This window comes from Mya arenaria, chromosome 13 (assembly GCF_026914265.1).
Source record: "Mya arenaria isolate MELC-2E11 chromosome 13, ASM2691426v1".
NCBI classification, from domain to species: Eukaryota; Metazoa; Mollusca; class Bivalvia; order Myida; family Myidae; genus Mya; species Mya arenaria.
Window position 1 is genome coordinate 44558806 of NC_069134.1, and position 24198 is coordinate 44583003.

The 24198-nt window shown below is 35.8% G+C and overlaps 1 protein-coding gene across 2 annotated transcripts in view; it reads left to right on the forward strand.

The window, feature by feature from the left end:
- LOC128213326 (mediator of RNA polymerase II transcription subunit 23-like) overlaps nt 1–24198 on the forward strand; it is a 40766-nt gene continuing 16568 nt past the window's right edge. For both annotated transcript variants that reach the window (XM_052918931.1, XM_052918932.1), the window contains exons 1-9: nt 1–144; nt 9956–10075; nt 14225–14349; nt 14948–15059; nt 15490–15582; nt 15895–15999; nt 16729–16798; nt 17086–17198; nt 19695–19790. In XM_052918931.1, the coding sequence (XP_052774891.1) occupies nt 85–144; nt 9956–10075; nt 14225–14349; nt 14948–15059; nt 15490–15582; nt 15895–15999; nt 16729–16798; nt 17086–17198; nt 19695–19790 (894 nt within the window). In that variant the 5' untranslated portion in view covers nt 1–84. The remainder of the gene's footprint in view (nt 145–9955; nt 10076–14224; nt 14350–14947; nt 15060–15489; nt 15583–15894; nt 16000–16728; nt 16799–17085; nt 17199–19694; nt 19791–24198) is intronic.

Here is a 24198-nt window from a genome sequence, read left to right on the forward strand (position 1 = left end):
TGTAAAATAGAAAATGGCAGCGTCTATGAATTAAACTGTCCCAAATAGTTTCTGTATGTGTTTTAAACCCACATATGAAAAGATATGGCAGAAATCGATGAGAAAGTTGCCGCCCAAGTATCAAACTCTCTGTCAGATGTCTTGGTAAAACTTTTGTATTTAAGATGTTGGAAAAAACGTGTGATATGTGCGGTATGACTAAAATACGAAAGTAACCTAAGTAGCTTTTTTGACTAAAATACGAAAATAGGGTTATTTTTGATGAAAATAAAGTTATTTTCGCGAAAATAAGATTTTGAAAGAAATATGAAATTAGAGTTAGTTTAGGCGAAAATAACATTTTTTTACCCAAATACAGTAAGTTTGGGGCAAAAAAAAGTTATTTTCGTGAAAATAAGATTTTGAAAGAAATATGAAAATAGGGTTAGTTTTGGCGAAAATAACATTTTTGACAAAAATATAGTAAGTTTTGGGCAAAAATAAAGTTATTTTCGCGAAAATAAGATTCTGATATAAATATGAAAATAGGGTTAGTTTTGGCGAAAATAACTCTTTTTGACAATAATGTATTTAGGCCAAAAAAAAAAAAAATAGATGTGTTTCTGGTGGCCCGACCGACCGTATTTTTTTACCGCCGACCGTAATTTTTTTATGACCCTTCGACCCACGCCGACGATGTTCTCGGGTTCAAATGATAATTAAGACGACAACGATATTAAAATTCGTAAATGTTAGACGGCGACGACACAAACTATTCGCCGATACTTTAGCTTAGCGTCAAAATGGCGGCGTTAACGGATGATAACAATAATATCTCATCTTTTTTGATCGCTATAGAGCTTGCGGCTTGCGAACACAAGCCGGGATCAAAACAAATCAAAAAAGTCCCAACAAATGCTACTATCCGAAATATTTTTGAAGAAATCCATGGTCAAGAAAAAGGGAAAATCGACGCACAAGTTTCGGTAAGAAAAAAAACTAAAAGTGTCTCGAGTCTTTGATGATTATTCAATATCAAAATAGTACATAAACACAACATACAACAAATACATGAACTGCAAACAAAATAAAATCTGTGCTTCAATATGGCAAAACATGACAAAATTGATAATTCAAACATTAACCCTATATAGCAGTTGAAAAGATACTACTCGCTGATAGTTATGATCCGATAAAAGATTAAAAAAAAAAAAAAAAAAAAAATCCCTACCTACCGACCCTCTTTTTTTTTTACCATGCCACCAGAAACACATCTATTATTTTTTTTGGCCTTAGTTTTAACCACAGGGGCAGGTTGCGTTGTTTTGACACACCACGCCCCCGTCCGTTTTTTTTTATCAATATTTTTTATCAAATTTTAGTAAGAATATGATGTGGTGGTAACTAACTTGTGAAAATTGGCAAAAAAAATATTTTTTTAATTTTTTTATTTTATTATCTTTGTAAAGGGTGATGACTTGACCCTGAATTTCCATGTATTTGCCGACATGACCCTGTTTAAGAGGCCATAACTTTATCAAATCTTAACCAAACTCAACATTTTTGGACTTTCCTTGTAGAGTTAGTGTCAATCTTTAAGAAAATATACAGTTTTAACGAAAACAAATGCAATTTCAAACCCGAATTTCCTAAAACATGTTACTCCACGAACCAACTACCCGCAAATTTCACCGAAATTTAACAGAAAAAAACGGACGGGGGCGTGGTGTGTCAAAACAATGCAACCTGCCCCTGTGGTTTTAACTAAAATAAAGTTATTTTTGCGAAAATCAGATTTTGATAAAAATCTGAAAGTAAGGTTAGTTTTGGTGAAAATAACATTTTTGACAATTAGGTGGTTAGTTTTTGAATAATATAAAGTTCTTTTCACGAAAATAAGATTTTTAAAAAATGGGAAAAATACCTTCTTCTGTTGCCGTAAATGACAATTTTTATTCCAAAATATTAAAAAAAACTTTTATTTGGTCATACATAACACATATGACTGGTGCATTAGGGTTTCGAAACAATTGTGTTTTTAAGAAAATTGAACAATGATTATTAGATAGTATTTTGACATGTTTCTGAAATGTTGATCACACCTCCTTCCGAAATGTGCAACATCAAAGCGGTTACACACACTTGTTTGTCATCGATTTTGCTAATTCATGTTATCTTTAAAACCATATTATATATATATATATATATATATATATATATATAGTAAGTATTTACTGTGCTGTTTGTAGAGTTTTGTGCTGTTCTGTGTTTCTTGTTTGTGATTTTGTGTTCTATGTCTTTGGCGTTCCACTAAACCGGGTTTATGTTTAAACTTTTTGCTACTGAGCTTGTTTCTGTAGCTTTTTGCATAAATATTAAAGGGGATGCCGACATTGTGCATATGACAGGCTGAGCCTAAAATGTAATTTTGGCCAAAACTTACCAGATCTTAACCAAATCACGAAAACAATTTTATTTTATCCCAAAACTAACTACATTTTTGTCAAAAATGGGATTTTCGCCAAAACTTACCAGATTTTTATCAAAATCTTATTTTCGCGAAAATAACATTATTTTAGCCCAAACTGTGTACATAATTTTCCAAAAAAATGATATTTTCGCCAAAACTTTCCAGATTTTTACCAAATTCTAATTTTCGCGAAAATACCTTATTTTCCCCCATAAACTAAATACATATTTGTCAAAAAAGTTATTTTCGCCAAAACTAACCCTATTTTCAGATTTTTACCAAAACTTATTTCCGCGAAAATAACTTTATTTTATCCAAAAACTAACTACATTTTTTTCCAAAATATTATTTTCACCAAAACATACCCTATTTTCAGAGTTTTACCAAAACCTATCCCCCCCCCCCCCCAAAAAAAAAATAAATATACTGGGCAGTTGCCTAATTCCGGATTTGCCTAAATATTCAGAAATCGTTTAAAACGCGTTTCGGCGACCGTGATCAAAATAGAATGATCACAGTCTACGCAACTGACCTCCATAGCAACAGAAACAACACAAAAGTGCAGCTATTCGAGTATAACCCCAAAATAAATACCTCTAAACTTTTGCTTTCCTAAATGTCAATATTAAGTCACGTGGGGGATGACGTCACACAGCGCGAGCTTTTATATTGAGGTTCGACAGGGTTATCTTTAAACACTAGACTTACTATACGATGTTTATGACTTATCGTCAATCACGAAATACAATGCCAATTACATGAAAAGTAAATAAATTGACGATGTCATTGTTTTGTGTTGTGCAGCATTTGATATGAAAATGAAGCAAAAATGAAGCAGATTCGTACTTTCAAAATTATGCAAATTTGGACAAATAAGTAGTTCGGATACGCGGAAAATACACATACAAATACTTTAGAGAAGTATAAAATTTATATACAGGTTAAACATTTAATACTTGATGTTCATTTAAGTAGCATTTAAATATTTTGTATTGACTTAATAATGTTTACTTTGTTCTTTGAAAAAAATCCGAATATTTAGGCACTGAATGCAGGTTTTTTGGACGTCGTTTATGCCCTTATTTCGTACTGAATATTATATTATAATTAATTGTTTTTTTCTTTTATTCTTTTTCCATTTTGGTTGATATAGTATCCAACATTTCTCTATTAATATTTCATGCACTTATGTTCAGTAATTATGACAATATTTTAAGAAAACTTCAAAATTGATCCGGAATTAGGCAACTGCCCAGTATATCTATATTTTATCAAAAAACTATATTTTTGTCAAAAATGTTATTTTCACCAAAATTTACCAGATTTTTATCAAAATCTTACTTTTTCATAAAAAATAACCTTATTTTCGTATTTTAGTCATACCCTGATATGTGTGTTGTATTTTGTTGGTTCCTTATAACTCCGAGGCTTTTTCTGGAATTACGGAGACAAATATCGTACCAGGAGACTTCGTACCATTCAGCTGGAGAGATCGTACCGGATATATATATATTGTTTAGTTATATAAGTTTTTAATAATTGTTGTGTTAAGAAATGTATAGACAATTAAGAGAACATGAAATATATGGTGAATGCAGGGTTTGAATTTAACTTTGAGGAGCACTCGCATAATTTTGCGAGTGCTTTTTGAGGCAACTCGCAAAATGAAAAATCAACTTGCAATTTTATTATTTGCTTTATTCCCTTATGATATTGCCTAATTTAATTAGAAATTTACACCTTAGACATATAATGAATATTAAAACGTATAAATCTCGAGTCACTTGACTGCTGGAACTTGTTGATGGCTTATTCATTTTGGGGGTTTCGGAAAGACTCATCAGATGCTGGCCGCTTTTTGATAACAAAGCTGTCTAATAATTTGACATTGTTCACTAAAATTGTATATTCACCTTCCCCATGGGGTTAATACCCATTCGGCAAGCAAGCTACAGATTTCATTAAGTCGTATTTAAGTATTAAAAACAATAACATTATAAATTCAAAATAAATAAAAGCAACAGTAAATGTAGCAAGGATGCTTTAGACCATGAAATATATCGATCGATGAAGTCTATTCGCTTTGACAGTTGGGCGGAAACATATTCAAAGGTTGATGGGGTTTACATATAGTGCACGAAAGCGCCAAATTCAGCCAATGGTTGAGCTAGGTGATTACGTCATTTGTATTCGCTTTGAAATATGCATGCCTCGGAGCATCCCGGAAAGATTCGAGATAAAACTCGGCCTTTTCCGTATTTGTTTTATTTTTGAAAACTTACTAGAGCGTGACTCCGTACTTCTTCTACTTATACTGGTAGTGTAAACGTGCCACTTAAAGGCTGTTTACATTCGACTACGTTGCGGAGTTAAGTTCATGTTTATTCTACTTTCAGTGTAACATTTTGTGGTCTAGAAAAAGCCACTCGCAGAATTTTGCGAGCTTGAATAAAAGTCACTCGCAATTTGCAAATGTCGCTCGCATTTTGCGAGTATGCGAGTCTAAATTCGAACCCTGGAATGTGTATCTGGAAATGTATTAAACCATACAACAGTAGATATAAATACAAAATATAGGATGCTGATTCAAGTTCTGAACAATTTTTGTAAGTTGGTAATTGTTTTAATGGTTCATTTATTGAAACAAAATAAACATTATAATGTAAATTTCTTGTTTGATATAAATTTAAAGAAAACATATTATCTTCACACTATTAGCAAATAAAATAATTGCCGACTGTTATTCACATATCTGTTAATCAATTTTAATTGTACAATTAAGGGATGTAATTACTGTGATTAATTATTTGGAATGTGGCATGAGCTGCTCACACTGGTTCGTGGAATGTAGTAAACACAAGCCGTGCTGCGTATATATTCTCACTGACTTGACTTGATCATTCAGTCAAACATGGACAACAATAAATGTATTAAGTGTAATAAAGAAGTGTGTCAACGTCAGCATGCTCTTGAATGCGAGTCTTGCTTGGGTTGGCAGCATGAGTATGTGGAACTGGCATTAGCCAAGACACGTACAGGAGGGTGACAAAAGGCCTAGAACAGCTCTTATGGTCGTGTGACTAATATAAATGTGCAAGCCAACTCCACAAGTGCATATGTGGTACGTTGTCTCCAAGAATGGTACGATATTGAAGACATCCCTTTTTCTGCCCATTTTGGAAAAAAGACCCTTCTGGGAAAAAATTTTGTTGCGAAAAATGCTCAATTTGGGAAATTTTACAGTTACTGAATTCAATTATCACCCAAAACTTAAATCATGTATTTATAAGGATGTTGAATGAACCAGTACAGGTAAAAAGACTTTCATAAAAAATACATTTTTTACCTTGGGTATTTTTTCTGAAAATTGGGGAAAATATCATATACTTTGCTTTAGGAATAGTCGGACCCGTCAGTCTCAGTACAACAGCGGAAACAAAGGACAACAAGCTAATATTAATAAACATGATTAATTAGGGGTTTATTTAGCAAATAGCAAGCGAAGATGATCATATTTGAAGTCAATGTTATAGTAGTTGAATTTAATAATTTATTTTATTTTACAAATGACTTCAACACTGTAATACAGTTTGTCAGAACAGGATCTACATGTAGTATCTACATGTAGTCATTTTGTACCCTAGTCACTTTGTAACTTCTGATTTCTGATCAAAACATAAAATACATTATTATACATATACGAGTCATTTTCTCTGAGTTGTTTACTTTCAGTCTCACTTGTGTCATTTTCCGATATTGGCGATGAAGGTCAATGTCATGTATGTAAACATACATGTATAGGTGAAGCATTGAAACACAATGAACAGCATTGTCTATTATATTAATATCATTCTGTATCGAATAATGATTTACTGTCACCATTAAATTTTTAATCCTTTTTTTTTACATATATTTTTAACACAATGTGAAGAAATCTTAATTATGTTACATGCTCTCTGATTGGAACAAAAATATAGTTTAACCAATGAAAATCCACCTTTCATCTGACCAGTCAACTTGACACTTGTAATGCAATTTCTGTTTGTACCAATCAAAACAATGCAACACATGTGTCTTGCTGATTGTTGTTTATACACACCATCACTCGATAATCCAATTAAACTACAGGGCAGGTCAAGGGCATTATTACTGTAAACATTCTGGTTAAATTTAGCCCTTAGGTAAAATCTGCGTAAATGAAAAAAAACATATATTTTTTTTAATTTCCGGGGATATTTGTCCCCTTCTGTGCATAGGGAGATGATTGGAAATTCGGGGGGATTTTCCCCCCACTGGGGAATATGGCATGTATGGTATCATCCTAAAAATCCCTGTCAAAGTCCCAAGCAGCTTAAATGTATTAAAATATGTAGCACGCGGGGGAATGATGTCACAGACCGCATGCACATTTTTGAGACCCGTCTTTTGTTACAAATAATATCTGTTACTGTTATACATGTAGACCCACTAACAAAACTATTACATTGTAATCTTTGTCCCCTCTTATGCAAACTTCATATATATATTTGTGTTATCTGACACAAATCTGGTTTCAAATTGTGTTTTGGTTAATTATCATGTAATTATGTCTCCCCCTCTCTGGGGGAGACATATTGTTTTTGCCCTGTCCGTCAGTCCGGTAGTCCGGTAGTCCGTCAGTCCGTCCGTACGTCACACTTCGTTTCCGATCGATAACTGGAAAACCGCATGACCTAGGATCACCAAACTTGGTAGGGAGGTTGGTCATGAGGTGTAGAAGATCCCTATTGTTTTTGGGGTCACTAGGTCAAAGGTCAAGGTCGCGGCGACCCCCAATGTAAAAAACATTTCCGCTCAATATCTTGACAATGGTTTGACCTAGGTTCACCAAACTTGGTAGGGAGGTTGGTCATGAGGTGTAGAAGATCCCTATTGTTTTTGGGGTCACTAGGTCAAAGGTCAAGGTCGCGGCGACCCCCAATGTAAAAAACATTTCCGCTCAATATCTTGAGAATGGTTTGACCTAGGTTCACCAAACTTGGTAGGGAGGTTGGTCGTGAGGTGTAGAGGATCCCTATTGTTTTTGGGATCACTAGGTCAAAGGTCAAGGTCGCGGCGACCCCCAATGTAAAAAACATTTCCGCTCAATATCTTGAGAATGGTTTGACCTAGGTTCACCAAACTTGGTAGGGAGGTTGGTCGTGAGATGTAGAGGATCCCTATTGTTTTTGGGGTCACTAGGTCAAAGGTCAAGGTCGCGGCGACCCCCAATATAAAAAACATTTCTGCTCAAAATCTTGAGAACGGTTTGACCTAGGTTCACCAAACTTGGTAGGGAGGTTGGTCATGAGGTGTAGAAGATCCCTATTGTTTTTGGGGTCACTAGGTCAAAGGTCAAGGTCGCGGCGACCCCCAATGTAAAAAACATTTCCGCTCAATATCTTGAGAATGGTTTGACCTAGGTTCACCAAACTTGGTAGGGAGGTTGATCATGAGGTTTAGAAAACTCCTATATTTTGGGGGGTCACAAGGTCAAAGGTCAACGTCGCTGTGACCTCTAATGTAAAAAAATATTTCCGTGCAATATCAGGAGAATGCTTTGATCTAGGTTCACCAAACTTTGAAGTGAGGTTGGTCATGATGTCTAGTTGATTTTGCAATCAGTTGGTCAAAGGTCAAGGTCACTGACCTTGAGGTGAAGAACCGGTTTCTGCTCAATAACTCAAGAACGTTTACACCCAGGAACTTCATACTTGGTATGCCAGTTAGTCATGACTAGTTGATGGCCCCTATTGATTTTGGGATCCATCATTGATTATTTCTTACCTACGACCACACAATGGGGGAGACATGCGCTTTTTCAAAAAAGCAATCTCTAGTTGCTCATTATATTTCTATTAGTTAGCATTGCCTTGGGAAGGAATATTATTAGATTTTGAAGCATAGGATGCAACTCAGTTTCTAAGTTGATTTTGATTGAGTCGATTCCGATTCACTTCACAACAGTTATGGAAAAGAAAAATATTTTTCGATTAAAAAATTGATTTTAAAGGCAATCAGGATTTACATACTCCAATGCCGTCCGGTGAACAGTGATTTATTGTGTATAAAATGAAGGGTTTTCGACCATAAGTCAAATTACTTTGTGAGTACTTTGGCAAATGCTGAGGTTTGAACCAAACACATTTCATGCCAAGTTAGAAGTTACTTCAACCAAAACTCTCAACGATATTGTTAAAAAACTGTCAAAACTGTTTGGATTTTCAAACTGAACCAATATATATTAATCAAACAATGAAAATATACAAAACCAGAATGACTTAATATTAAAATAAGGTTACTTTGGCAAACATAAATTCTTTTGTTAAAATACAAAAATAAGGTTATTTTTTCCCATTACTTTCTATATAAATTATTCACAAAATGAAGGAGTTTTTATGGATAAAATATGACAATTCAATTCAAGTGAACTTAAAATCAACCACAATCTTCAAGTCAAGTACCGTACAAGTTTATTCAAGAAATACAAGAAGTGACCTTATTCTCATTTTATATATTCAATCATATATGTTTATATATTTACAATCAATAGGAAATGACAATGAATATTCTATAATTTGATCACTAGTAAATAAATAAAAAAAATTGCGAAATCCTTTTATCTAAGAGTAAAAAATGTAAGTAATGAATTCTATCATCAGAAACTAATAACTATACTATAATAAACAATTAACACTTTGAATTATGCCGACGCTGTCACTTGACTTCTGTTGTGTCTGTTACGATTTTACAAGAGGCTGCTATTGTTTATTGCTCAAGTACCGTCACTTAAAGGTGCCTGTGCCATACCTTTAGGACTCTTTATTTTAACTCTATATCCTTTTTATTTCACTCATTCCAATACATGGATAAACAAGGTATATCATATGATAATATCACACAGAGTTAAATGAGTGAAATGTATACTGGTACACTGTAATGTACAGTTATGTAGATTTGATTTTCTTTATATTTTTTGGCAATATATTTAAATTGCCACTGTAATAAATTTTGTTGAATTATTGACACATATTATATAGTAATGGAGAGTCAATAAAATATCACAACAGTTGAAAACAAAATAATGAACAGATTGATGTACTTATTAGCCATACTTTAATTGCGACTAATTGCAAACTGTAAAAAACAACGCTTTATGGAATTATAACTTTGTACAATATTTTTTCACTAAATTTGTGTACCAGTACAGACATCGTGAAAACCTGTCGGTCCGAAATGTCTTTTGGTTGGGTTCAAAATGACTATCGAAAGGGTTTGAAATGACCAAAATCAAGACGGTATGAAATTAATAAGGTACGAAATACCGGTAATAACTGTAAACTATTAAGAAACAATACAATTGTAAGCTGTAGTTCTCTAGTTACGGTTATAAATGTGTTTTTTTTAAATTTCAACAATTTCTTCTGTTCATTTTAAAAGACATAAAAAGAAATAACATTCTACAAAGTTTCTGACATATTTACCAAGCAAGGTGAGGCAGTGGAGGAGGGATTTGCTGGCTACATTATGCACACACCACAGTCCCTGCAGTGGAAACAGGACCACAATGCTGACATCATGACCAAACTCTGGGCCAACATCCCACAGGTACGGTCATAGAAAGGTACCCATGACTTAGTCGTGATTGTGATAGGACATCATTATGATAAGTATAATGGCTTTTTATATACTGGCTGGACATCATTCATAGTCAATGTCATGACGTTATATCTCATAAAAATTAACACACACGACTGTGAAAAAATATGGCTGCAAGAGCTAGTTGGATTGTGTTGAAACTATTTGTTAAAACAGGTGTTTTTGCATTTTATGATTATTATTTTCGAACATAAAGCCAGAAGAGCTTATGCAATGTCACGGTGTACCTTGTCTGTGGGTCTGTAAACAATAATTGCTTGTGTCTTCAGTTTTGTTTATATCTTAATACAATTTTCAGAAGTTAGATATATCCATGGAGCTCAGTTCCTTCCTAAAACCAAGCAAAGCCAAGGCTAGAATTACAGAGAGTAAACTGGTTTTAGGAAAATCTTCTTGTTTCAAACCGCAAAGCTTATACCCTTGATATTTGCTATGTACATTTAGCATCATATGATATCCCTCTACCAAGATTGTCGAAATTATACTCCTGGGGTCAAAGAATTTCACAATGGAGGGGGAAAGTGTAACCGGGTATACGATGTATATAGCGGCACTTATACTGTCTTGCTAAAGAGCTAGCTTTGATAGCAACGCGGTAGAGTGTCCGCCTGCAGAGCGAGAGGTCGTGGGTTCGAACCCCGACAGGTGCACATAGCAATTTGTGCAGTCTGTTACATATACATATTTGTATCAATGTTGTCATCGGATGACCATGAGTGTGACTTTTAACCTACTTTCTTATTTTGAAGCCACAGCACTGCAGTAAGGATCATGTGCACAGTTTTGAAAACAAACATCAATGTTGTGCTTTAATGACCTTGGTTGTGACCTTTTGCCATACTTTTTTATTTTTAAAGCTACAGCAATGAATGTTGGCCCTTAATAACAGTTTTGAAAATAAATATCAATGTTGTTCGCTGATGACATTGGCTGTGTCCTTCTGACCAACTTCCTGATTTTTTAAGCTACAGCAAAAGCATTAAGACCATCTGTACATATTTGCAAGCAAGTATCAATATTGTCATCGTATGACCTTGACTGTGACCTTTTGACTGAAGACATCCTTTTTTTGAAGCCACAGCAATGAAATTAGGATCATGTGTATGTTTTTGATTTTTTTTTTATCATGGTTTTTACTTTGATGACCATGGTTGTAACCTTTTTGACCTACTTTCTTATTTTTTTAAGCTACAGCAATTAACTTTGGCATTAAATAACAGTTTTGAAAACAAATATCAATGTGCTTGATAGACCTTGATCCCAACCTTTTAACCTTCTATTGTATTTTCGAAGCTACTGCACTGAAATTTGGACCATGTGTACAGTTTTGCAAACAAATATCAATATTGACATTGACAGGTTACCTTTTGACATACTTTCTTCTTTTTTTGAAGCTACGCAATCAAATTTTGACCATGTGTATAGTTTTAAAATAGAATGTCAATGTTGTGCTTGGATGACCTTGACTGTCACCTTTTGACCTACAGTATTATTTTTGAAGCTGCAGCAATATAATTTGGACCATGTGAACAGTTTTGAAAACAAATATCATGTTGTGCTTGAATGACCTTGATTGTGACCTTTTGACCTACTTTTCTTTTTCGAAGCCATGACTTTGAAATTTTTACCTTATGTACAGTTTTGCTAACAAATATTAATACTGACATATATACAGGTGACCTGTTTACCTACTTTCTTATTTTTGAAGCCACAGCAATGAAATTTGGACCATATGTACGGTTTTGAGAAAAAATATCAGGCTTAGATATTTGGTGTGTAGAATTGTCTAATGGTCCTCTACCAAGATTGTTCAAATTATGCCCTTGGGTTCAAAATAGGCCCCACCCTCAGTGTCTCCAATGTCTGCTAATGTGTGAGTGGATGTTGACCCTTGAAATTGTGTAGCCTTATCAAAGTAAACTGTAAGGGAGACACTAATTGTTACATATATTATTGTAGTGTTTGTCTCCCTTTGCCCTTTAAAAGGACTCGCTCATGGTTTGTAAAATGCATTTTTTACAACCAAAATTGTGTTACAAAATAAAGTGATGCAATTCATTAGGAGTGATGAAAGTCAGATACTTACAGCTGAAACCCTTCAGCAAATATTGATATTTGCTCAAATATCATCTTTGAAGTCCACAGTTTTGAATTCCTTTACTAATGGGATTTAGTGATTGGTTGTTGCGTGATTGATTGATTGACATTATTGCATGGTGTTATCATTGTATTCTTGAACAGTAAAAATATCCATCGATTGTTGTAAAAGTCCTTGTGGCCTATTGGATAAGGTATCGGTTTTCAAAAAAATTCTTGACTACAGTTTCGCTCATACCAAATATATGAGTATATACCGCTCATACCAAAATATATTTTATACTAAACTTGTATTTTTCCAGTAATTTTGGTATCAAAAAGTAAAAGAATGATACAATAAGAGTTTTCAGATGCATTACCGGGAAAACTAATGATACAATAAGAGTTTTCAGATGCATTACCAGGAAAACTAATTTTTGGTCCAAAAACATTAGCAAGTCCCTTTAAAACATGGTTCACTTTGAATGTGTGCTGTTACTAGTATGTTCATATCCTGGATATGAACTACTGTCACTGGCACATATTAAAAAAGGTCACCCATCTAGTCTGCTTCCTACATTTTCTGTCCTCACAAATTGAACATGCAACATTTTCAGATAGCCCAAACACAAAAATGTTCAAAGTGAACTATCATGAAGTATGTTGCCTATTACCCATACATACATGCTTTTGAGTCATGTCAGCAGAGCAAAGTCCCTCATGGGCCTCTTGTTATCTTTCCAGGTATTTTTGATATAATTATGCTACAGAACTAAAAATAACCTGGGTGACCAAAATTTGGTCTTTCAAAGAGCCTTGGACTGAACTGTAGACTTAAGATCAAAGGGGGCATCTTACCAACGCACTTACCCGTATTGTAGATCGCTTTTTCAAATTAATACATCTGAGTGGCTAAAGATTTATTGGACAGTTTAGACAAAGTGTGTATGTTTTAGCAAGTAAAACCTTCAATTTAAATTGTGACTCTCACTCAATATTAAACTGAAATTCTTTTGTTGTACGCCTGTTGATAAGATGACACAAAAGCTTGGACAACTGTTTCCTTGTCTAATGATAGTTTTAGCTTGTCTGTATTTGGAAGGATTGTCATACATTAATTCTACTGATTTTTAAGGTAGTTTTGTCACATTCAATAGTATTGTCAGTAATGAGTAATGTCATGATCTTGATTTTGGGCTCAGAGGTCAACCTAACCCATAACTTCAAACCCTTTCACTATATTTATTTTAAACCAACTCAGTAGTGAGTACATTTGTTAGTGAAAATTTGTAGCAAGACCAATAACTCTGGCTGTGATAAATGGTGAGTAGCATCTTGATTATCAGAGGAAAGTGGATGAGGAATGGCAACCTTGCACTATTATATGTGACTTACAGAAACCTTTTGGTAGAATCATCATCTATAGTAAGTTTATAGATAGTTAACAGGTCTTTTATGGCTTGTATAAACAATTACTTGAAGACATGTTATAAAGCCTCAGAGTCAAACATGGAGGAAATATATGGTAAACCTTATAATTCAAGTTTGTTTGTTGAACAATGGTTTCACTGTATCCCCTCATGTTGAGTGATGTATGCCACAATCTTTTTTTGTCTTATACATATGATTGCAAGCTGTCAAGAGCCATAAAAAAACCTTAAACATTTTATGGCATGAGCTGTTGTTTATAATAATGTGTATTCTTGTAAGTGCTTTGTCTGCACATTGTAGAATAGTGGTTCTCGTGTAAATTGTTACTGAACAAAATCAATGCTAGATAAAATATATGTTGCAGCTCCATTGTTTGTTAATTATTAAAATAAGAAAAGGCTTGTGTTTGCATCAAACAGGAACATTTATGCTTCTCTGTCTATGACATTGCAGAAAACTGTATACATTTAAGCATTTATTGCATGTACATGTAATATTTATAAGATTCCTCCTTGGTTTGATTTGTTAATTGGTATATTCTGCTTAAACAAGAAGGCTGGCTGAACTAAACCAGACTATTTCCCGCTACAGGAAAACCATGTGTCGGGCCTGAAGGTGTACGCCAACAGTTACTTTGACAGCCGTAATGTGGACAGGGTGGACTTGCTGGCGGGACTTCTCGAAGCAATGGCTGAGAAAACTGTCCTCCAACCAAAGTAAAAATGCTGTTCAATATCTCAAATGTCATTTACTGCATATTATAAATGTTTGCTATGATAATTTTTCTGACTTTAACATATGAATCTATGCAGCAGAATTGCATGCCATTTTTTGTTTGTTCTTCATGACAACTTTTTGATCCCTTTGTACCTCGAATAATAACAGTTGTCAAAATTATTACTAGCCAAAAAACTGGTCAAGTAATAGCTTGGCTTACTCAGAATCTGATTATTTATAATGCAGGGCTGGTTATAAATTTTCAAGCCAAGTCAGATGTATGAATTCAGGCTTGTTGAACAAAAAGTCTAGTTTCAATGATTGTCATAAACAATCTAGTATATAATTCGCCTGTATAGGAATAAACTTTATTCTCATTCACTGAAAATTGTCACAATCCTCGTCATAAAGTTTTATTTTTTCAGGTTGTTACCTGCAATACCTTTAATAAAAAAAGTCACAGAAAGTGACATGACCACATGTACAAGTTCAGATATATCTTTCCAAATGGGTACACCAAAATGTCAAATAATATGATGCATTCATAAATTATCTTAAAACAATATACCATGATAGTTAAATGTTTTACTCTTGAAGGTTGATCTGTGAGACCCTGCTGGACCATGACAAGATGACGCACAACAACAGAAAATCCTTCATCCGCACATTCAAACTCATCAGGAAAATTGTGGGAGGAGTCGATTATAAGGTGACATTTTCTAGAATGATATACCATTGAGTTAAAAGGTTTGGGAGGAAATATGAAAAACGATTATAATGTGTTTCTTAAATATGAATGGTAAGGTTTATTTTATTTTATAATCGTTGATTTTAAAAATCTGATAATATGTCATAACTACTAGACAACAAACTTGATGCTGACCAGTTGGGCACCATTATTTGAACATTAGTCACTGTTAAACAAAGGAAAGGATAAAGAATCTTGAAAGAAATTGAGGTTTTTGAATTCGGAATATGACAAAATATTTTGTTTTACAGACAAACTTTATAATAACCTAAGATATTAACCATCTTTTCTTAGTGTAATGTCAATTGAATACATGTCATCTATCAATATATTACCTTGAACAGCGCACAATTCACAGTTAATTCTCAAACTCTATCTTCGTTTGCTTTAGGGTTGTCGAGATCTGCTGCGTATGATCCTGCAGAAGCAGAGTATAGACTCTCTCAACGCCAGCAGTTTGCCACAAGTAGAGGCCGTCACATCCGTATGTATTGTTTTATTCCGATTGAAACAGAATCACAAATATCAACATTAAGCAATTTCACTTATGTTTATCTTCAAAAGTATAAACAATAAATATATAGTATAAACAATGAAGGCCATATGAAACTAAATGAGCACACAGCAATTACTTCTTGCTAAATTCAATGTCTCGCTTCTGTCTCTGTTCAAGCTGTTTGTGAAAGTGAAGCGGTTATGGTTGATGTACACTAAACCACACACACACCCCTTTGTAGCTCCACTAGTATTCAGGTCAGGAGATCCGCATTTATCAAATGATAACATGTCTCTGCAGGTTGTGTCCTACATCCTGGACCGTAATGCATGCCTGTTGCCCAGCTACCTGGCAGTGAATGAAATCACCAAAATTAGCGTGGATGTCAATAACTGGCCTCATTGGGTAAGAATTACATTCATAGAGTTTGGATATTATTTGTAGTGTGATGATGTGTTTATTTGAACGTTGAAACGATTTGTACTTTGAAATGATCTTATGTGCCCAATTTATTTGTCCATCTTGAGATGGTATGTATTGTTGTAAGGGACTGTTAGTCCAACCACTTTTTTTGTCCTATTTGACTCACACAGTTTCCATCAGTTATGTTACTTATGTTGATGAGATGTCTGTTTGCATGTTGCAATTACTTCTAAGTTTTGACACCGAGTTATTGCCCTTTGATTATTATATCATTCGCTGAATTCTTGGTTTTGAATTCTTGGTTCTGATTTTTTAGCTTTAGCTATTTTTATGAAGCTTTTGTATAAATTAGGATGCATACATCAGTATTTCATATATATATGTACCTCTAGCCCGCATTAATTTTTCCCTGTGACGAGTTAACGCCCACTTTGACTAGAATGGCACAATGACTGGCACATTTGTGTTTGTCATAAAAGTTGTCTTGCTGAACGTTACTTAACGGTAGTCATTGAATCATTGGCATGTGACATAAATAATAATTATAGAAAATTTGATTTTGCCATTCAAAACATTAGAATTTTTAGTATCATTGAAGCGAGTCCTTTATTTTGTAAAACAAAAAATGTGATTAAAAGGTGCTGCCAGAAAAACATTCAGTTTGCATTTTTTACAATTATTCTAAGTTACTGGATAAGATTTGTGTTGCAGAAAATGGGAAAGCTTTTGTCAGACTTTGTGCACAGTTTCAAACCCGTTGCTCAGATGGTGACCATATCAGGTATGGATTTTTTGATGTTTTGTATATCGATTCTGTCATTGGTTTGCTGTCATTAGCTGGTTTGTTTTGAAGCAATTGATAGAGATATTTTGAAATTCTTGGCACCTGTTCATAACTATAGATCCAAGAATTAACCAGAAACCCTTTATATCTACATGAAACATGATCTTTTCACAATGAAATTAAAACATTTGAAGGAATTTGGAATTAATTACAAGTCTTATTACCTCATAAGCTTATTAATAACTCATATTGATTTTTTGTTTGATAATTTTTTGTGTGTGTAGGTCGCTCCCACTTGCTACCAGTTGTTGGTCACTCCGTGGCCACTAACAATGTATGGAGACTCAACTCCAAAGATCTTCGCTTCTCCCTCAGTGGACCACTGCCTTACAGCAAGGTAAACGGGTCAAGATAATGACCGAAGTGACATTATTTACTAACAGGTTTATTATCAGGATATGGCACCGCGCGGCCATATATTATACTCTCCAGTACGCATGTTTTGATTCATTTCTTAGTTGAAAATTCGAGGTTAAAATGGTGTTAAGACTGACGAAAGGACATGTTGTTTAGAGTTTTAAAACTATGTAGCAAGTTTCTTTCTGTATTATTCACTTTGGGCGTATTTAATTAATTAAGGCATCTTGATGAAGAAGTGAAGTAAAACAAGATTCAATGGCAGTGAACAATGGAAAAGTGAAGTCATACGTCCATTGCCAAACTGAATTCTACATTTTTTGAAAATATGAAAATGATGAAATAAAATTACAAGTTACAGTAGGAAAAGAATAAACTGGTTCTTGTGTTGCCATGTTGCCCTTACAGAAGGCAAACAGGTCTAGGACAGTCATTTAAGCCCTTACAGAAGGCAAATGGGTCTAGGACAGTCATTTAAGCCCTTACAGAAGGCAAACAGGTCTAGGACAGTCATTTAAGCCCTTACAGAAGGCAAATGGGTCTAGGGCAGTCATTTAAAGCCTTACAATAAAGCAAACGGTTCTAACATACATTTAAGCCCTAACAGCAAGGTAAACAAGTCTAGGGCAGCCATTTAAGCCCTTTCAGCAAGGAAAACGGGTCTAGGGAAGTCATTTCAGGCCTTACAGCAAGGTAAACGGGTCTAGGGCATTCAAATATTTAAGGCCTTACACCGTAGTAAACAAGTATAGGACAGTCATTTAAGCCCTAACAGCAAGGTGAACAAGACTAGGGCAGTCATTTAACGCCTTACAGCAAGGTAAACAAGTCTAGGGCAGTCATTTAAGCCCTTACAGCAAGGAAAACGGGTCTAGGGAAGTCATTTCAGGCCTTACAGCAAGGTAAACGGGTCTAGGGCATTCAAATATTTAAGGCCTTACAGCGTAGTAAACAAGTATAGGAAAGTCATTTAAGGCCTTACAGCGAGGTTAACGGGTCTAGGACATCCATTAAATGCCTCACAGCAAGGTAAACTGGACTAGGGAAGTCATTTAAGGCCTTACAGCGAGGTTAACGGGTCAAGGACATCCATTAAATGCCTCACAGCAAGGTAAACTGGACTAGAGCCAGGGTCCAGGGCTTATATTTGATGCCTTACAGTAAGGTAAACAGGTCAAGGGCTTATATTTAAAGTGAGGTAAACAGGTTTAGGACAGTTATTTCAGGCCTTACAGCAAGGTAAACAGGTCTAGGACATCCATTAAAAAGGCCTTACAGCAAGGTAAACTGGACTAGGGAAGTCATTTAAGGCCTTACAGCAAGGTAAACGGGTCTCTGGCTTATATTTCAGGCCTTACAGCAAGGTAAACGGGTCTAGGACATCCATTTAAAGCCTTACAGCGAGTAAAACAGTCTAGGACATCCATTTAAGGCCTAACAGCGAATAAAGCGGGTCAAGGACATCCATTTTAGGCCTTACAGCGACTAAAACGGGTCTAGGACATCCATTTAAGGCCTTACAGTGAGTAAAATTGGGTCTAGGACATCCATTTAAGGCCTAACAGCAAGGTAAACGGGTCTAGGGCTTATATTTGAGGCCTTACAGCAGGGTTAACAGGTCAAGGGCTTATATTGAAGGCTTTAAAGTGAGGTAAACGGGTCTAGGACTGTTATTTCAGGCCTTAGAGCAAGGTAAACAGGTCTACTGCAGACAAATATTTAAGGCCTTACAGCAACGTAAACAAGTTTAGGACATCCATTTAAGGCCTTACAGTGAGTAAAACGGGTCTAGGACATCCATTTAAGGCCTTACAGGGAGGTGAAACGGGTCTAGGACATCCATTTAAGGCCTGAAAGTGAGTTAAACGGGTCTAGGACATCAATTTAAGGCCTTACAGCCAGTAAAATTGGGTCTAGGACATCCATTTAAGGCCTTACAGTGAGTAAAACAGATGTTGGACATCCATTTAAGGCCTTACAGCGAGTAAAACGCATCTAGGACATCCATTTAAGGCCTTACAGCAAAGTAAACGGGTCTAGGGCTTTTATTGAAGGCCTTACAGCAAGGTAAACGGGTTAAGGACTTATATTTAAGGCTTTAAAGTGAGGTCAACAGGTCTAGGACAGTTATTTCAGGCCTTATTGTAAGGTAAATGGGTCAAGGGCAGTTATTTAAGGCCTTACAGCAAGGTAAATGGGTCAAGGGCAGTTATTTAAGGCCTTAAAGTGAGGTAAACAGGTCCAGGACAGTCATTTCAGGCCTTACAGCGTGGTAAAAAGGTCAAGGACATCAATTTCAGGGAAGTAGATATGTCTATTTGGTATTGCAGCACTCAGGAGAGTCTTAAATGATATGACAAATGTTGACTGAATTTGAAGAAGCTTTTTAAAAAAAAAGCTTTTGTCTAAAACTAATCCCGAAGAAGCAGAATGATATCAATTACATGTACTCATGTCCATTAATGTGTCTTTGCAGGAGATACAGGAGCCTCAAAGTGGTCTGTTGCGTTACGTGCTGGAGCAGCCATACTCCCGGGACATGGTCGGGACAATGCTTGGCCTCAACAAACAGGTATGCGGGCCAAGGTTAAGTCTATCTGGATAGCAGTTACACTCAATTCATTATCTTTCTCAACTTAACATGCAATAGTCTCACTGTTATGTAACAAGATTGCATTTACCATCAGTGATCTGTGAAACAAAATGATAATGAGATAAATCATGTTACAGCTCGTTTTGTTGAACATCTTCAAACCGGATGGAGAGTTTGATAAACTAGTGAGAAGTAGTCTCATTTGCATGTGAATTACTATAGATAGATGCCTTCTAAGCTTATGTAGCAATTTAATTGATCCTTCTGTCTTCTTTTAGTCGACATCTTGAATTTAGGTTAAGGATTGGTCAAATATTTTTTCTTATGTTTATGCTGTATGAACACAGTAGGGCACAAAGGCAAATTCCATGAAGGGAGCAAGTGCATCTTTGTTATTTGCACGCTTGGCCTTCTGTATTCATACAGCATAAACAGAAAGAAATGTGATCAATAGTTATATTTACATGTTTAATAATTGTTAATTATCCCCCGACTTGAAAAGGCGAGGGGATATAGTAATGGTAGGCGCGATTCCGTGTGTGTGTGTGTGTGTGTGTGTGTGTGTGTGTGTGCTTATTATGCCCCCCTTCGAAGAAGAGGGGTATATTGCTTTGCACAGGCATGTCGATATGTCAGTCGGTCGGTCGGTCGGTCGGTCGGTCCGTCCGTCCGTCCGTCCGTCGGTAGACCAAAGCTTGTCCGAGTGATAACTCAACAATCCCTGGACGTATGGTCATCAAACTTCACATGAAGGTTGGGGCTGACCAGTAGATGACCCCTATTGATTTTGAGGGTCATCGGGTCAAAGGTCAAGGTCACAGTGACCTTTAATGGTAAAATAATTTTAAAGCTTGTCCGAGTGATAACTCAACAATGCCTGCACCCATGGCCCTCAAACTTGACATGGAGGTTGGGCCTGACCAGTAGCTGACCCCTATTGTTTTTGGGGGTCATCAGGCCAAAGGTCACGGTCACAGTGACCTTGAATGGTAAAAGGTTGTCCGAGTGATAACGTGACAATGCCTGCACCCATGGCCCTCAAACTTGACATGGAGGTTGGGCCTGACAAGTAGTTGACCCCTATTGTTTTTAGAGGTCATCAGGCCAAAGGTCAAGGTCACAGTGACCTTGAATGGTAAAAGGTTGTCCGAGTGATAACGTGACAATGCCTGCACCCATGGCCCTCAAACTTGACTTGGAGGTTGGGCCTGACCAGTAGTTGACCCCTATTGTTTTTGGGGGTCATCAGGCCAAGGTAAAGGTCACAGTGACCTTGAATGGTAAAAGGTTGTCCGAGTAATAACGTGACAATGCCTGCACCCATGGCCCTCAAACTTGACTTGGAGGTTGGGCCTGACCAGTAGCTGACCCCTATTGTTTTTTGGGCTCAATGGGTCAAAGGTCAAGGTCACAGTGACCTTTAATGGTAAAAGGTTGTTCATGTGATAACTCAACAATGCCTGCACCCATGGCCCTCAAACTTGACTTGGAGGTTGGGCCTGACCAGTAGATGACCCCTATTGTTTTTGGGGGTCATTGGGCCAAAGGTCAAGGTCACAGTGACCTTGAATGGTAAAAGGTTGTCCGATTGATAACTCAGCAATGCCTGCACCCATGGCCCTCAAATTTGACTTGGAGAATTGGCCTGACCAGGAGATGACCCCTATGGTTTTTGGGGGTCATCTGGCCAAAGGTCAAGGTCACAGTGACCTGGAATGGTAAAAGGTTGTCCGAGTGATAACTCAACAATGCCTGAACCCATGGCCTTCAAACTTGACTTGGAGTTGCATCTGACTTGTAGGTGACCCCTTATGATTTAAGGGGTCATCAGGTCAAAGGTCAAGGTCACAGTGACCTTGAACGAAAAAAAACTTGTCTTGTGATAACTTGACAATGCCTGCACCCATGGCCCTCAAACTTGACATTTAGGTTTCTGGTGACCAGCTGATGACTCTGGATTTTGAGTTCATAGAGTCAAAGGTCATGACGGTCATAACACACTTTATCCTCACACTTTAATGGTCATAATCTTAAAACAGCAACAAATCAGCTGTCATTTCGGTCCATGCATATTTCATTCAATTGTCCATTTACTCCTGACAACATGGCGCTCAGGGGGGGCATAATGTTTGACAAACATCTCTTGTTTTACATTTAAAATTGGTTTCTTCGCAACTTACTCCTCTTACGTTTTTCATGCGATTTCTACCAAACTTTCACAGATTGATGATCATAAAGTGAAGCAGCGCATATTGTCAGGCTTTCCTGATTTGACCATTTTTGAAAGAGTTATTGCCCTTTGCTTATTTTACATATAAAATTGGTTTCTTCGCAACTCCTCTTACGTTTTTCATGCGATTTCTACCAAACTTTCACAGATTGATTATCATAAAGTGAAGCAGAGCATATTGCCGGGCTTTCCAGATTCGACTATTTTTGAAAGAGTTATTGCCCTTTGCTTATTTTACATTTAAAATTGGTTTCTTCACAACTCCTCTTATGTTTTTCATGCGGTTTCTACCAAACTTTCACAGATTGATGATCATAAAGTGAAGCAGCGCATATTGTCGGGCTTTCCTGATTTGACCATTTTTGAAAGAGTTATCGCCCTTTGCTTATTTTACATTTAAAATTGGTTTCTTCGCAACTGCTCTTATGTTTTTCATGCGATGTCTACCAAACTTTCACAGATTGATGATCATAAAGTGAAGCAGGGCATATTGTCGGGCTTTCCTGCTTTGACCATTTTTAAAAGAGTTATTGCCCTTTGCTTATTTTACAGTTAAAATTTGTTTCTTCGCAACTGCTCTTACGTTTTTCATGCGATTTCTACCAAACTTTCACAGATTGATTATCATAAAGTGAAGCAGCGCATATTGTAGAGCTCTTCCGATTCGACTATTTTTGAAAGAGTAATTGCCCTTTGCTTATTTTACCTTTAAAATTGGTTTCTTTGTAACTGCTTTTACGTTTTTCATGTGATTTCTACCAAACTTTCACAGATTGATGATCTTAAAGTGAAGCAGCGCATATTGTCGGGCTTTCCTGATTTGACCATTTTTAAAAGAGTTATTGCCCTTTGCTTATTTTACATTTAAAATTTGTTTCTTCGCAACTGCTCTTATGTATTTAATGCGATTTCTACCAAACTTTCACAGATTGATTATCATAAAGTGAAGCAGCGCATATTGTAGAGCTCTTCCGATTCAACTGTTTTTGAAAGAGTAATTGCCCTTTGCTTATTTTACCTTTTAAATTGGTTTCTTTGTAACTGCTTTTACGTTTTTCATGTGATTTCTACCAAACTTTCACAGATTGATGATCTTAAAGTGAAGCAGCGCATATTGTCGGGCTTTTCTGATTTGACCATTTTTGAAAGAGTTATTGCCCTTTGCTTATTTTGCATTTAAAATTGGTTTCTTCACAACTCCTCTTATGTTTTTCATGCGATTTCTACCAAACTTTCACAGATTGATGATCATAAAGTGAAGCAGCGCATATTGTCAGGCTTTCCTGATTTGACCATTTTTGAAAGAGTTATTGCCCTTTGCTTATTTTACATATAAAATTGGTTTCTTCGCAACTGCTCTTACATTTTTCATGCGATTTCTACCAAACTTTCACAGATTGATTATCATAAAGTGAAGCAGAGCATATTGCCGGGCTTTCCTGATTCGACTATTTTTGAAAGAGTTATTGCCCTTTGCTTATTTTACATTTAAAATTGGTTTCTTCACAACTCCTCTTACGTTTTTCATGCGGTTTCTACCAAACTTTCACAGATTGATGATCATAAAGTGAAGCAGCGCATATTGTCGGGCTTTCCTGATTTGACCATTTTTGAAAGAGTTATTGCCCTTTGCTTATTTTACATTTAAAATTGGTTTCTTCGCAACTGCTCTTATGTTTTTCATGCGATGTCTACCAAACTTTCACAGATTGATGATCATAAAGTGAAGCAGCGCATATTGTCGGGCTTTCCTGCTTTGAGCATTTTTAAAAGAGTTATTGCCCTTTGCTTATTTTACATTTAAAATTTGTTTCTTCGCAACTGCTCTTACGTTTTTCATGCGATTTCTACCAAACTTTCACAGATTGATTATCATAAAGTGAAGCAGCGCATATTGTAGAGCTCTTCCGATTCGACTATTTTTGAAAGAGTAATTGCCCTTTGCTTATTTTACCTTTAAAATTGGTTTCTTTGTAACTGCTTTTACGTTTTTCATGTGATTTCTACCAAACTTTCACAGATTGATGATCTTAAAGTGAAGCAGCGCATATTGTCGGGCTTTCCTGATTTGACCATTTTTAAAAGAGTTATTGCCCTTTGCTTATTTTACATTTAAAATTTGTTTCTTCGCAACTGCTCTTACGTTTTTCATGCGAT